General features: G+C 40.8%; 1 protein-coding gene across 8 annotated transcripts in view; it reads left to right on the top strand.

Annotated features, from left to right (window-relative positions):
* Window positions 1-15244, top strand: part of CFAP20DC (CFAP20 domain containing) — a 276608-nt gene extending 261364 nt beyond the window's left edge. For all 8 annotated transcript variants that reach the window (XM_060110977.1, XM_060110973.1, XM_060110975.1 and 5 more), the window contains 2 exons: window positions 1930-2024; window positions 14885-15244. In XM_060110977.1, the coding sequence (XP_059966960.1) occupies window positions 1930-2024; window positions 14885-14997 (208 nt within the window). In that variant the 3' untranslated portion in view covers window positions 14998-15244. The remainder of the gene's footprint in view (window positions 1-1929; window positions 2025-14884) is intronic.
* Window positions 15245-15597: the final 353 nt, after the last annotated feature.

Here is a 15597-nt window from a genome sequence, read left to right as displayed (position 1 = left end):
AAAACTCTGTACTTCCCATAGCTACTGCTGACAAGAAAAACATTAACCAAATCATTGGCCTAAGAAGTAATGTCCTGCCTTTTATAACATCTGCTTTTTCCTGCATGTCCATGGACCACAGTAGAAGCTACTACTGCCATCGTGTGGAGTTTCTAATTTGTCGCTGGGGTGTCATCATATGATAACATTATTTTTCTCCTGTTCATCTTTGCTCTCCATGTCTCTTGCCGAGTAATGAAGCCACTGGGCTAGTAATTTGTATGTGACCTTGTAATTTTCTATAATGTAGGAATTTTTTGGTCTGCTATAATTAAATGGACTAAGTAAAAGGTGCTTATCAGAAAATGCCCCATTAGCTTGGAAGTCTGTGACAAATCATTTCTGATGTCCTTAGTGTGTTATTATGAAATTCAATTACACAGCAAGCTCACCTTGCTTATTTCACAAGACATAATCTGGTGATAGCTAAGTGAGCAGTGAGTGAAAGTATCTTAAAATAATACAAATAGGAATTGGATAATTTTTACATTAAGATCCTTTTTATACAAGAAGAGTAAATGGCTTGCAAAGAAAACTTCTATTGTTTAGACTTGAAATCATTCTACAATCCTTGGCTGGTTTAATTCCAGCAGAATCCAATTCCTACCTTGGTTTATCATTGTGGGTACAGCCATACTATGATCTTCACTGATAATGAAGATGATAGTGGTCATAGCTGAAATTTTTTGACAGCAGCTCTGTACCCAGATCTATACCAAACATCTTTCATCCATTTTTTTCATTTCATCTTAATGACAAAACTCTGGAGTAATGATTATTATCTCCTTTTTATACATAAGGCTTAGTGATGTTATAAGTGACTTGGCTAAATTCTCACATTTTGGAAACATGGTGCCAGGATTGGCCTGGAGAGCCAGTGCTCTTAGTTACTGGTCGGGACTGTCTCCCATTGTAGATAAAGACAGCAGGAAATGCAGAAATTTAGAAAGAAATTTTTTGGTCATGAGGACATGTTCTGTTGAGAAGAATAAGGTCAATGACACAGGCTGCTGATATCAATGCCAGGAATATAATTCACTTTGGAAAATCCTTCACATTTCCCTTCCTGCTCTGTTCCCGTGAAGAAGCTCAGTAGCAAGTTTACAGATGAGAAAGGGTTGAAGTAGAACACACAGTGACTCATGCCTTCAGGATGTCACTGACTTATATCACACCCACCCAGGTATCTGCTAGAGGGAGCAGAGAGACAGGAAAAGAATGGAAAGAAGGAAAGTAAAGAGACTGGGAATGAGGTTGGAAGTTGGAGGCAGAGGGACGGAGAATGTAGGAGGTGCTTTCTGAAGTGGCTTTGCCCCCATTCATACAGGGAGAACTGAAGTATTGAGCCACTCAAGGGCCCAAAGGCCCTCACTCTCCCTTCTTTTGTCCTCCCCTGCCCTAAAGCCCCAAGTGAATGCATACCAGCTCCCACCATCATGGCTGGTCCATGACAGCTCCAAGACTAACTTCTCTTTTGAATCACCAAATGGACTCTTGTCATCCATGACATGTAACTTTGTCAGGCTTTCTTATCCAAAGGTCCTAAGGAGCTTTGTCTCTGCTGCATTTCTTCTTAGTTGTTGAAATAATTTTCTTAGGTGATAGGAGCTATGCTGTAGTTGACGATCAACAGTAATAAACTTTTGAGAGGAACAGTCATCATCATTTAGTTGGTGTATTTATTGAACAGCTAGTTAGTTAAGTAATTGACTATGTATTTACAGATTTATAAAACTGAATATTAATTTCTGGACATCTTATTTTCCGAAATAAGAAGGGAAAAATCGTTTTTTGTGGAAGCCCCAGGGAGTTAAAAATCCAGGAGAAAGGTAAAATCTATATATGGAATTACAAACATGTGGTTCATTTATTTTCTTCTTTTCTTTTTAGGGACTGGTTAAATATGCTGAACCCACCGACTGTTCCTCCCAGTCAACAGCCAGCAGAGCAGCATCAGGATTCTTCCGGAAGCTTGAGTGCTCGAGGTGGGAATATAAAAAACACCAAGCATAAAAAATAAAAATAATTAACTATATATAGAGAAAATCAGTCACTTTGAGATGCCACTGTTTTTTTTAAATGCTGATCACTTAGGCTCACACACCCCAAATGAGGTAATCTGTGCCTCATTTTATAGGATTATAGGTTCTTTGCAACTAAAAGGAATTTAAAAGAGAAATTGTCCTTGTTCTCCTGAAGGTTAATCCATGGGCAAAATATAGTTTAAGGCGTAAGAGCATGGCTTTGGTGTCAAATTGACCTTCATCTGAATTCCAACTCTAGCAATTCCTGCTGTGTGACTTTTATGAATTTCAGTTTTGTAAAAGAAGACTAATAATAGATGGTGCCCACCTGCAAGTTTTTCATGAAGATTCAGTGAGGTATACTGTATATGAAATACTTGGGATAGCGCCTACCAAATACCAGTTGTTAGTATTATTATAAAGCAGACCCAATACTCCAGCATCACGGAGATCCATGTTTTCGTTAATACAGAGGCACGGCCGTTTCATTAAAGCAAAGGCTGGCACAGAGCTATGATGGGTAGTATTAGTAATAGAAAAATTAGAAGGAAGCAGGGATGAAAATTTGCCTGGTGTTCTCTTTGTTGACGAGAGCCACAAAGATGACCATTTAGTTTCTGGCTGTGAGCAGGGAACGTAACTGTCAGGAGTGTGTAGAGGAGGGACATAAAAGAATCTTCATCAGACACAGAGGGGTTGAGATGGGAAGGGTGGGGGGAACTCTAAAATGCATAGCTGGAGTGACAGACAACCTCAGAGTGGGACTCCCTGAGATAGCTTTCCGAGTTGGATTATAAAGATGGAAGCTCTATATCTATGGTTTAAAAAAAAAAGGAACTGAAACCAGTATAAATTACTCCAACAAAGGTGCCCGGGTTTTTTTTTTCCCTAATTGCCCCAGGGAGAAAGTGGAGCATCCCATTTTTCTTCAGGTATGGAGAGTTCAGAGTGAGAGCTCATATATCTGAGTTGTGCATTTTGGTTGCCCAAGGGATGGAGATGTCGCTGTGATTTACTGTCTGAAATAGATGATGCCCCTCAAATTGAGACTCTTTTTAAGGGTGTACTTTTATAATTACTCATAACAGAAAAACAGAATCTTGCCTGTCAGGAGGAGTCCTTGCTGTGAGGGAACAAGTAATATTTTAAGTATCCTAAATAAGCCACAGGAGAGTGTGGTCTTTAAGCAAAGGCACCCAAGATCTATAGTGGTGATGAGTGGCTGAAAGTATGTCTTCAAGTTGCCATTGCAAAGTGATGTTTTGACAGCAGGGGCTCAATTATGTTGAAGGTAAACAGAACTTGTATGGAGGACAAATTAACAAATTAAATTCCAAGAATTGTAGAAATGTTCTGGCCAGTGTTAACCAGATCTGGCACGCCTTCTCCCTGTCACCCTAGATTTCCATCTGGTATCCCTTTCCCTCTTCTGATAAACTTGGATAGTTTGTAGTTAATGAAAACCATCAAAAAGTAGTGTTTCCTATTTGCTTAATCTTTACATGTCATTGGCTTAGTTTTAGACAACGTAGCATACACTTACCAATATACTGAGCTAGTGTTTCCATCTCTTCTTACAAAGTGTTTGTCAAAGAAAAATAATAGCCTCAAGCATCCAGTGTATACCATCAGAAGGAGAAGGAAGGCACAGTTGTGGGTAGTCTGGGACTCTTCCTGGGTTTCTGTTGCACAATGCCATTAACTCAGCACCTAATATATGCCAGATACTGTGCTCAGTGGTTACGTTTAGTCCTCACAAGTAAGTCAGACAGAGAAAGACAAGTATCATGATATCACTTATATGTGGAATCTAAAATATGATAGAAATGAACTTTTATACAAAACACAAACAGACTCACAGACATAGAAAACAAATTTATGGCTACTTAAGGGGAAGGTTGGGGGGAGGGATAAATTAGGAGTTTGGGATTAGCAGATACACACTACTATATATAAAATAGATAAACAACAAGGTCGTACTGTATAGCACAGGGAATTGTATTCACTATCTTATAATAAACTATAATGGAAAGGAATACGAAAAAGAATATATATGTACACATACACGTAACTGAATCACTTTGCAGTACACCAGAAACTAACACATTGTAAATCATTATACTTCAATTTTTTAAAAAAAGAGAATGTAAAAAAGAAATTTAGCCCTCCCAGCAGCACCATGAGGAAGATACTAATTTTGTATATGCAGTTGTTATTTTTTACAGCTGAAGAACCTGAGGCAGCAAGCTCTTGAATAATTTGCATAAAGTTAGTCATTGGCAGAGCTAGGATTTAAACCCAAGCAGCCTGGCCCCAGAGCCCAACCACTGTTTTTATTTTTTAATTTTTTTGGCTTTGAACCAAGTAAATAAATTACCTAATAAAAAAAATACTATATATAAACCAGGAATTGAAAAATTACTTTTCTGTTGAGAGTTCCAGTCGACAGGAAAACAAATTAAAACATCTCAAGGGCTAAGTAGCTAAGTCCTTTCAGAAAAAAGAAAAGCAGACCTCTGGTCACCTGTTTCAGGCCTGGACCTGCATCCCCCCACCCCCAGGCTTGTCAGAAATGACTGGTGGCCACACTCCCTCCAGGGGGGTGAGTGGCTGAGGGGTGTAGTTGCTGTGTTGACCAGATCTAGGGCAAGGCCAAGGGAGTGAGGGGCTGAATGAAGGGCAAGATGACTAGAGTGCGGGACTGCCCAGCCTGGGTGGTCGCTGTGCCCACCTTCTCCAAGCCCTCTCGAGAGGACCTTATCTGAGTAGGTCAGGCTCTCTCACCTCACCTAGTGCCTTTTCGTCACAGCCTTTTCACAGTTCGTAACTCATGATTCGTTTACTTGTTTATTGCCTTTTTTCCTAGGTAGCCTAAGAGTTTTTAAAAGCAGAGACTGTCAGTTTGCTCACTCCTAGATCCCTAGTACCCTGAAATTTCTGGCATATATTAGATATGCTGGATTCTCATTAGAAGGAAGACAGGAAGGGAGAAAGGGAGGAAAAAGAGGGAGAGAAATATTCAGCTGGTCATTTCTTATAACAACCTTGGAAGAAAAACAACAGGGTAATTCATTGAAATCTGACTTTCAGTTTTTCCCCCAATTCCAATTTTTTGGTATATTAGACATATTTGTAAAATTCAACAATGAAAGTATTGAACTTAGACCCATACATTTTAGCAATTAAAACAGTTATAGGTCACCTTATGCGGTGGCTCTTAAACTTTACTTATAAGCAATGAAAACTTTTCTGTCAAGTAAAATCTCATATGGAATCCCAATAAGTAAAGGAATTAAAAGCAGAACTGCTCTGGGTGGAGTGGGAGTTATGGTCTCAGAACCCTGCCGTGGGGCCCTAATGAACCAGTTAAAAACACTAATGTAGTTCATCACCCTCAATTTGACCTTGCCCAAGATCAAATGCTCAATCAGAGTTATGATTTGGATCCAGTCTTCCTCCACATCAGTGCCTTTCTGAAGAACCATTGCACTGGGATGTGAAGGTGGTTTTGAAGGCTCGTTCACAGGGAAAGAGGCTCTTCCATCTTCAGACTTCTAGGATAAACATAATAATAGCTAATGTTTATTTCATCTTCCAGTGACCCAGGCCTACATGTGCACTTTAATTCTCAGAATAGCCTACTGAGACGTAGGTACTTTTATTACCCCCATTTTACACATGGACACTGGTACTTAGATCAGGGAAGTGATACGATGAACCGCCACATCTCCATCAGAGATGGAGAGGCCGAGATGTATCCATGCAGCTAGAGGCATAACTGCATTCTCACAGCAGGGAAAGATGGCCTAACCAATACGTAACTCTAGAAAACTTGCCCCAGCCCATACAGAAGTAAATGCATGCAGTATACCTGGCCCTAGAGTCCCTTCTTTTTTTTTTTTTTTTTTATTAGTTTCTGCTTTATAACAAGAGTCCCTTCTTTATTCAGTACAAATTTGTGTCACAGCCCCAGTTTCTACTAGGCCAGAATGTCTCAAGTGTGTGAATTCCATCTTGAAATGAACAGCCCGGCTCCCAGCAGAGCCAAGCAGCCAGCAGGAACAGCACTGTACTCCGCGCCATTCGACTGAATGGAGGAACGGGCAGCTCTCAGCTGGGCCATGATACATTTGCCAAATATCAATTACCATGAGCACGGGTGCCCTTAACACTTACGAAAAATGTGTTTTTCTGGAGACCGTGTGAAATGTAAAAATGGGAAGTTAAGATTTCAGAACTTACTCAAGAAAACTACCAAACTGACCTTTTGAAAATGAACCAGACTTTGCTCGAAGAATAGTTGTCAATTTGTTTTTGACATTTGTTCCTTTACAGCGATGACCCTTAAATTATTCATGCTTACCAGCTCCAAAATGGAATAATAATGCCTCTCTCTTCAGGCCTGTAAACCTTTTTTTGCAGGTTGCATGGATTTTGAGTGAGAAAGACACTCAGCAGGGCTTTTGGAGTTGCCAGAGTCTCATAAAAATAACATTCTCATATCTTTTGTACAGCAAAGCCACAGAAGATATTCCTTTATGAACATTAATCTCCCACGAGACATAAATAGGCAGCGGATGCTTATTTTATAGGTGTAATATCCAAATTACTATTAAAGAATTTATAGAAATCTCATGACGCCTTACAGCTAACCAGAGAGAGGGGAACCTGGCCGCCTGTCCTGGGTCCAACAGAGGAATCCTTTCACAGTCCTGTTTCCCACCGTGCAATTATTTGACATTTACCTAATACCCTGAGTCTAAAAGCAGTCTTCCAAAATCTGTTTTATTAGTTATCGCACCAGACATTGTGCTTCATCGAACAACCGTGGTACCCACAGTGCTTAACATTGAGCCTAGGACATTGTAAACGCTGCGTAAATATTTGATGGGTAGAACGAGTGAATCTTCTGCCCATGGGAAACAGGAGGATGATTTGGTCTACTTTTTGGATCTTCCCTGTATCTTGAAGATTTATTCAAAATGCAAAGGAGAACTTCCCCTAAAAAAGCAATATTGACGATCAAAGTAATAATAGAAGCCAGCATTAATAAAGCACATGCTGTGTGCCCAGCTCTGTGTCGAGTTTTCCTGTGCATTACCTCTCAGTGACTTCTCCTAACACTTACTGGCATAGGACTGTGCTGTGTCGCCACTGTACGGGTGAGGTTAGGGTCACAGCCTGGGTCACAGCCCCACTGATTGTGGAGCAGAACACTGACCGAGGCCTGTCGCACTGGACTGTCCGCACCCTTGAGCCCCACACTGATAGAACCACAGAATTCCCATTTAGGTCAATAAGAACTACACAGCTGAAATGTCCAGTGCAGTGTTTTTAATTTAGGTAGTTTTCTTTCTTGAGCCTTTCTGGATAAAATAGTACTCTCTTTAGAAGTCTCCTTAGACCCATAGAGCCCCTGCCTCAACTTTCAGCTTGTGAACTGATTTGTTAGCATATTCAGGCATACCTTTGTGATATTGCACGTTCTGTTCCAGACCACCGCAATAAAACAAATATCGCAATAAAATTAGTCTAGTTTCCCAGGGCATATAAAAGTTGTATTTACACTACACTGTTGTCTATGAAGTGTCCAATAGCGTTACATCTTTTAAAAAATGCATACCTTAATTTAAAAATACTTTATTGCTAAAAAATGCATCATCTGAGGGCTTCCCTGATGGCGCAGTGGTTGAGAGTCCACCTGCCAATGCACGGGACACGGGTTCGTGCCCCAGTCCGGGAGGATCCCACATTGCCGCGAAGCGGCTGGGCCCGTGAGCCATGGCCGCTGAGCCTGCGCATCCGGAGCCTGTGCTCCGCAACGGGAGAGGCCACAGCAGTGAGAGGCCCGCGTACCGCAAAGAAAAAAAAAAAAAGGCATCATCTGAGCCTTCAGCAGGTTGTCGTAGTAACATCAAAGATCACTGATCAAAGATCATCATAACAAATACAATAATAATGCAAAAGTTTGAAATATTTTGAGAATTACCAAAATGTGACAGAGACACAAAGTGAGCAAAAGCTGTTGGAAAAATGGTGCCGTTGGACTTGCTCAATGCAGGGTTGCCACAAACCTTCGATTTGTAAAAAGCACAATAAATCGAAGTGCAAAAAAACAAGTTATACCCGTATGACATTCTCGAATCCAGATTCCTTCCCCTTCCCCTGTGAGGCAAGTAGTTACCTTTTGGTCTCTGATTAACCTTGGGGCAAGGAAGTATGTTCTTATGCAGCTTTCAGGGTCCAGGGGGTGTCTTCTCTGCATAGAAGAAGTGATTAAGAGGGGGGCAGTCAGCCCTCTCACTATATAAAGAAATGCCTTCTTTTCAGGCATACTGGAAGTGAACCCTCTAGTAGAGAAGTAAACACACTGATGGGTGTCTGAGGCTCTCTCCTATTCCAGAACCACCCCCCACCTACTTATTCCCCAAATGTACAACAGAGGGGCCTTGGCCCAGGGTGTGGTCCTAGATTCCATTGCTGGAATTGGGATACATTTCCCCCTGGCTGCAGCATTGCCATCTTGCCTGAAATCAGGCCCTGGAGACCTTATAGGCTTTGTGGGCTTCAGAGCTCAATAGTCTGACTAGGGACCTTCCTTCATGTGCAACAAAAAGCATTCAGAGTGGTAATTCACATATTTACAAGTGCACATATATATATGTCTTGTGAGGTATTCCCCAGCTTTGCTGCAATATAATTGACATATAACATTATGTTAATTTAAGGTGTACAGCGTAATGATTTGATATACAAGCTCACATTTGAATCACATTTGTAAGTAGAGACTAGCCTGAAAGAATGAAATTGCAAGAATTCCTAACTAATCATCCAAATTCTTCAATGTGTCGTTTTAAGTGGCATTTTCCAAGTAAAATATAGCCACGAGATTTTACAAAAGGAGTGATGTACTTATTTCCCAAATGAAACCTGAACTATAATCTTGGCATATCATTTGCCTTCCAAAAAACAATATAGCTTTCTAATAGAAGAAAGTACCTTTTCATCCTTTTTATTACATTATTGGTCATTTATCTTTCTCCCATTTGAGGGCACATATTTGCTGAGAAACAAATCTCAACAGTTCACTTTCTCCAGTTACAGTGCAAGTTAATTTTGCCCTACTGTGATATAAGTTGGTAGAAGAGTTTGCAAGCACCTGGTGCTCAGCAGAATCTTATCTAAAATGTCATCTTTATTGATCTGAAGGCTGACTGTTCCCAGTGGTGATCCGTCACCATTGAATTGTTTAAACAATAGTGTATTAGTATGCACATAAAGATACAGTCAATCAGTTTTCAAGATCTATAAGAGAGAAAATGCATTAACTTGTAAAAAAAAAAAAAAAAAAACTCCAGATGGCAGCGTCAGAAAATCGAAAATCAAGTACAGTGTCTTGATTCAGAGATTTTAAATCTGATAAACTGGTGCCACATCATTTATTTTCAAGCTTGAAGACTAAGCTTGTGCATATAGGTTTTCTATTATCTACAGTTAAAATGCGTTAAATATAGATAATTAAGCATTTATATTAATTGACTCAAAAGGTGAACTGGAGGAATTATCTGCTCACACTGATCTAACCAAGGGGAGGGCAGGTAATATTGCTGTGTTTGGTCTGACTCCGTTGGTTTTTCTTCTGTTATTGCCGTTAACCAGTTTCAAAGTGGATGAAGCTGAAAGTTTGTAAATAGATTATTATCTGAAAGGCAATTTTATTTCACTAGAAATGGCTTTATTATGTGAAGAAGAGTAAAAATGTAATTTGGACCCCTGTCCTGATGCTCTTAGTCTGGTAGCAGAGAATGGTTTTATTTGTTAATTTGTCCTTTTAGAGTTTCTGTAGCCAGTCTTTAAATAGAGCAATTTAGCATTTGGGAGAAAAACGAACTCTGCACTATCCAAGAATATAATTGAAAATTACCCCATACCCATGCACAATAATTACCTTTCAAAACATTTCCCATTGCTTGACATCACAGTGGTAATTGCTTAACAATATTATAATTTCATTACGTAGAGATTACAGTGGCAAAATGATGTAAGTTGGAGGCTTTGAAAATTAAGTTATAATGAAAACAAAACCATCTGTGCAAGTTTAAAGCACTTATTTCAATATAAAGTTATACATAATATCACCCAATTTTTGTATGAATGTCATCGTTAGTAGAGTTCTAAAATTCACCCATTTAAAGCTTTAGTACTAAAAACCACAAAACCTGCCTTAGTCCCATGGTTATAATGCATGAAGTTCCAGTTCTCCAGCGATATGTATTGGAACGAATGCATTTCTATAGCAGTTATTGCTTCAGTTTGCATGCATTATGTAGCCAAACCTCTACTAATGAATTGGATCCACCTTGATCCCTTTGCAGTTGGATGGTAAAGACCCATGGCCCATTACAATGGTTATTTTCATTTTGAAAGGCTCCTGACTAGTTGTAAAAATGTATTGAGTTTTCTAATTTAATAACACCAGCTTAAAATTTTATCTTATTGGAAAGTACAAGCACAGAATGCACTAAACAATTATATAGCATATAACTCTTATGTGCCAGAGGTCAGAATTTCCCCCAATGTGTTGATGCAGTAAAAACAAGACATTGGATGGCAGGTCTTTGAGAAAATTTGACTTATAATTATTTACCTCAGTAATACGTGGTTTTAATATCACACCTGATGGAAAAAATTAGTGTTACTTTTTTGAAAAATACATGATTTTTGATATAAGAACTTTTTATTTAAAGATGAATTAATTATAATATCCTGTATAAAATTAGTAGGGGGCTTTGTGTTTCATTCAAACCTTTTTTTTAGTAGTAAAAAATCAAACAGATATAGTTTTGGGGTAGGGAGTGAGGTATAAATGAACATATCCGTGTTGTGTCTAACTCAGATATCTTACGTTTTCCATAATGATTATAACATTTGCTGAGTACTCACTGTGTGTGTGCTGAGTGTTATCTTATTTAGTTCTCATAGGTACTGTAACAGGTACTATTACTATCCTTACTTTACATATGAGGAAACTGAGGCTGAGTAGTGAATTTTCTCAATGTCCCACAGCTGTGAAATGGCAGAAATGGGATTTGGACACAGATCTATCTGACTTCATTGTCTAAATGTCATTCTGCCTGTCTCTGTGAAGCCTTTTCTTTATATTTAAGCTTTATCAGTGCTGTTCTGAGTTACTAAAAAAGCTGTAGCCTATAGTTAATGATTTATTATATTGTTATTATTCTTAATAGTAATAGTAGTGATTATTTATTGAACAACTACCATGTGCTCTGTGCTATGCGTATTACCCAGTGTCCAACTTAGTCCACAAAGCCCTATGAAATAAGGTTATTCCCATTTTAAAAATGAGCAAACGAAGGTTCAGTGAGGTAAAATAATCTGTAACCAGCCTAAGGGCATGCAGGTGGTGAGCAGCGGCGCTCCCATCCATCCCCAGGTTTGTTGGATTCTAGAGCCCAGGGGTGCTCTTAGCCACTCCCAGTTTAACTCCTCATTAATCTTTAGTAGCTGTTTTTGTTTCGTGTGTGTATGTCACATGTACAACTAGGCTGTCTCATCCATAACCAGACTGCTCAGTCCCGTAGCAAGCACACAGTGGTTACTTATTGATCACCTGATTTTGTTCCGTTCTCTGAAGTAGCCCTAATATAGAAGTGTTGATGGATTGAATATCTGAAAGTAAAGGACATGCACACTCTCCTTTGATGTGCAGAAGTGACCCAGGGGATCATCTTCAATATGAAACAGCCATTTGAAAAGCATTCCCACCCTCTCCTACTTAGAGGAGGAGGGTGGAGGCAAGGCCCTAGGGACCACTCTTAAGGTAACAATAGAAAATAAAGGAAAGGCAGCCTGCCTTCTCTGAGTTCCTGTTCTTAATCAGAAACTGTGCAAGGTGCTCAGGTCAGCTACCACTATCACTGTGGCCGTTAGCTGTAAGTCCTGTCCTATTTCAAGGATGCAAGAAGCCACTGCAGCCAAGAGTCACAAAAACTCATCAAAGGCACCATAGGGGTCATTGGATATGGCCCCCTGTCCTACACAGGGTTCATCTACAAAATCTCACACAAATGATTGCCCCAGTCCCTGCTTCACCCTCCCTAGAGTTCACGTTCCCTTTCCTGGTCAGCTCCAGCGTCTAGAAAATTTTTCCTTGTGCTGAGCCAAAATCTGGCTCCTTGTAACTTTCACCCATTGATTCTGTTGCTTTCTCTTGGAACCCCACAGCATCTTAATTTCCCATTCACTTGCCACCCTTTATATACGTGAAGCCAGAAGGGCTGTTGTCACTTCCATCAAGCTTTCCCTTTTCTGGAGTTAATAAGCTCAGCTCCTTTGGGCCTGTTGAGCTAGTTGCCTCTGCCCCTCCCACAAGGACTGTCTCATCTTTGTCAGTGGTTTTGGAAATATGAAAAATCAAAGTTCTTTTGTTTCCAAAACTGATGTCTTTAAATGTAGGACACCTTTACAATTTTTTACTTTCCACATTTAAATCCCCATAATGTAATAGCTTCCAACTGAATGTTTTACACCAGTATTGTGTTAACAATAAGATCGAGCAGGTATGGTCAAAAGAACACAGAACTGGGAATCTGGAAACCCAAGTTCATCCCTGACTCTGCCTCTAACTCACCAAGTGACCTCAGATGAGCTGTTTAACTTTGCAGACCCTGTTTCCCTCATCCAGTTTCCCTCATCCATAAAACAGGCACGATAATTCCTGCCTCTTTCACAGGATCATAACAGTCAAATGAGCTACTGCATGAGAAAGTGCTTTCTAAACCATCGGGGGTTCTACTATTTGAGATGTTACTAAGCAAGGCAGATTAAATCGTTCTTCTGTTAAACCCCACTTTTTAAGAACTGCTGGCACTGCATGCAACTCACCAGAGAGTCCGCTGATTTCTTGTTTCCCCCAGATCACTGCAAACTCCTTGAAAACAGGGCCTCTCTCTTATATCTTCATACCCCAGCACCTGGCTTGGTGCCTGGGGCAGGGAAGGATCACGTTAAGTGTTTTGGGGTGGTTAGAAGAAGGATGGGCAGAGGAATGGCTGTGGTACAGTTTCAAAACCCCACTCCACCATTTTTCTCACCACTCCCTTGGGCTTAACTCCAGTTTGTCACTGTCCTGATGGTGTCCATGCACCAGCTTAACCTGGTTTTGGCTGGGTAAGGTGAGGTCCCACCACCACCACCACTACCACCGCCTTCCCTTCCTGTGGGCAGTGACGCTTAAGATCCCAGCTTTGTTTCACAATCATTGATTCACCCTTTCAAAAAGCACTCAGGGGGCCTCCCTGGTGGCGCAGTGGTTAAGAGTCTGCCTGCCGATGCAGGGGATACGGGTTCGTGCCCCGGTCTGGGAGGATCCCATATGCCGCGGAGCGGCTGGGCCCGTGAGCCATGGCCGCTGGGCCTGCGCATCCGGAGCCTGTGCTCCGCAACGGGAGAGGCCACAACAGTGAGAGGCCCGCATACCGCAAAAAGAAAAAAAAAAAAAAGCACTCAGTATTTACTGAGCCTCTGTTCTGTGTCAACCCTGCCCATGCCCACCATCCAAGCCCCTCCAGAACTGACCCTGGTGAGCTTGTAGCCCAAAGGTTTGGTTTTCTTTGGTCCTTAGTAGCCTGTGCTAAGGAAGAGAGACAAGTGTCTTAATCATCCCCTCCTCCCTGAGCCTGCCCTGGTCCTCTCCAGCTGAGGGAGGTCTTGCCCTCCCAGCCTCCAAGCCTATTACATGGATTTTGAGAAGTACTCAGAAGGCACTCGCTTGTTAGTGCTAGTGATGGCATCAAGTACATAAGTACTGAGCACAACACTGGGTACACACAAGGTGGTCAGGAAATATCTTAGTAAAGCTTTTTTTTTTTTTTTTCATTCCATGCCATTTGTTGAAAACCAACCAAACCTTGCTAACTTTGCTGATTACTTAGGCAGTAGGTGTTGTCTTCATCCAAACCATCTAAATAGCTGTCACAAGAAAAAAAAATCAAGCCATGTTCATTTTCCCAGCAAATTTGACACATCTTGCTACCACTAATAAAATTACAGATCGGGCCTCCCTGGTGGCGCAGTGGTTGAGAGTCCGCCTGCCGATGCAGGGGACACGGGTTCGTGCCCCGGTCTGGGAGGATCCCATAGGCCGCGGAGCGGCTGGGCCCGTGAGCCATGGCCGCTGGGCCTGCGCGTCCGGAGCCTGTGCTCCGCAACGGGAGAGGCCACAACAGTGAGAGGCCCGCATACCGCAAAAAGAAAAAAAAAAAAAAAATTACAGATCATCTGACATTGTTTTCCATTTGTGTTCTGTGCTTTGAGTATCTTATTTCTAAACATTATTTTAATTCATGTTTATTTGGTAGTCTTTTTAGGTTGTATGAATGGGGATTGAGCTCTTTATTAATTTGCGCTGTTTGGCAATTGTGCAGCTCTGGCCCATGAAGAAGTCTAGAGCTGTGATAATCAAATTTTGAATCCTGTTCAAATATCCCTAATCCTCATAACTCTTTAGTCCTTTGGCCCTCTTCCTTAATCCTTTCTCCTCCCTGCCAGTTCTCCACGCTCATTTTTCTTGTGCTTTATAGCGAATCTGGCCCCTGTGATCACCGTTTCTTCTCTGTCTTACACTGCAAGTATAGAGTTTTCACATCTGCAGCGCTCCTCCATTCCAGCACTGACATCCTGCCCGCATAAGGACAGTCTCCCAGGAAAGATGATTCCTGCTTCCTTGCCCTTCTCTGTTGCAGTTTAAGAATTACGGGCCAGGCCAACAGCTAACATGACAGTGGTTCCCCTTCCCACAGGTGGAGAAGACCTGAGTGTGGAAGAGGACGAGGAAGTGCTGACTCTGCTGTATGACCCATGTCTGAACTGTTACTTTGATCCCCAGACTGGGAAATACTACGAGTTGGTGTAATGCCTTCTTCCAGGGCAAAGAAGGGCCACCCCTGGCGGAGCAGGATAGCAGTTCTGACTGGCATCACAGTGCATGTGTTGGCCAGGCCCATGGAATCAACAGTAACTAAGAGAAATGAAGTTAGTTTGTACATAGGGTTCAGTGTTAAGACTACCTACATTCTTTTTGTAGATGGGTGTGATTTTTTGGAACTGTGAAGGAATTAATACAGAAATAAGATTTTAGAACTTTGAATTGGTTCTTATTTGTTGGTTCTCATCCTACATATAATTTTGTTTATTTCATATAATTTTATGTAAACGAATTAAGAGTTATTAATGCAAATTTTTTCCAGTGTTAATCTGTAGGTGATGGCTTGATATACAGAAAATGTATTCTTGTTTGAAAGATATCTGGGTACCTTTTATTTTATTACCTATCTGTATTAAAAATAAAGTATGATGTTCAGAAGAATGCCTTTTAAACTGCTTCTTTTTATTTACCCCACTTTCTTTACCAGAATATTCCTAGATGGTGTTTACCTTTCCTTAGATTATTAGAAAAAGGATTAACTGTGAAGTAGTCAGACTTTATGACCATATTTTATTGGTACCAACCTCG

This window comes from Mesoplodon densirostris, chromosome 10 (genome assembly GCF_025265405.1).
Source record: "Mesoplodon densirostris isolate mMesDen1 chromosome 10, mMesDen1 primary haplotype, whole genome shotgun sequence".
NCBI classification, from domain to species: domain Eukaryota; kingdom Metazoa; phylum Chordata; class Mammalia; order Artiodactyla; family Ziphiidae; genus Mesoplodon; species Mesoplodon densirostris.
This window is presented reverse-complemented; position numbering and strand designations above follow the sequence as displayed.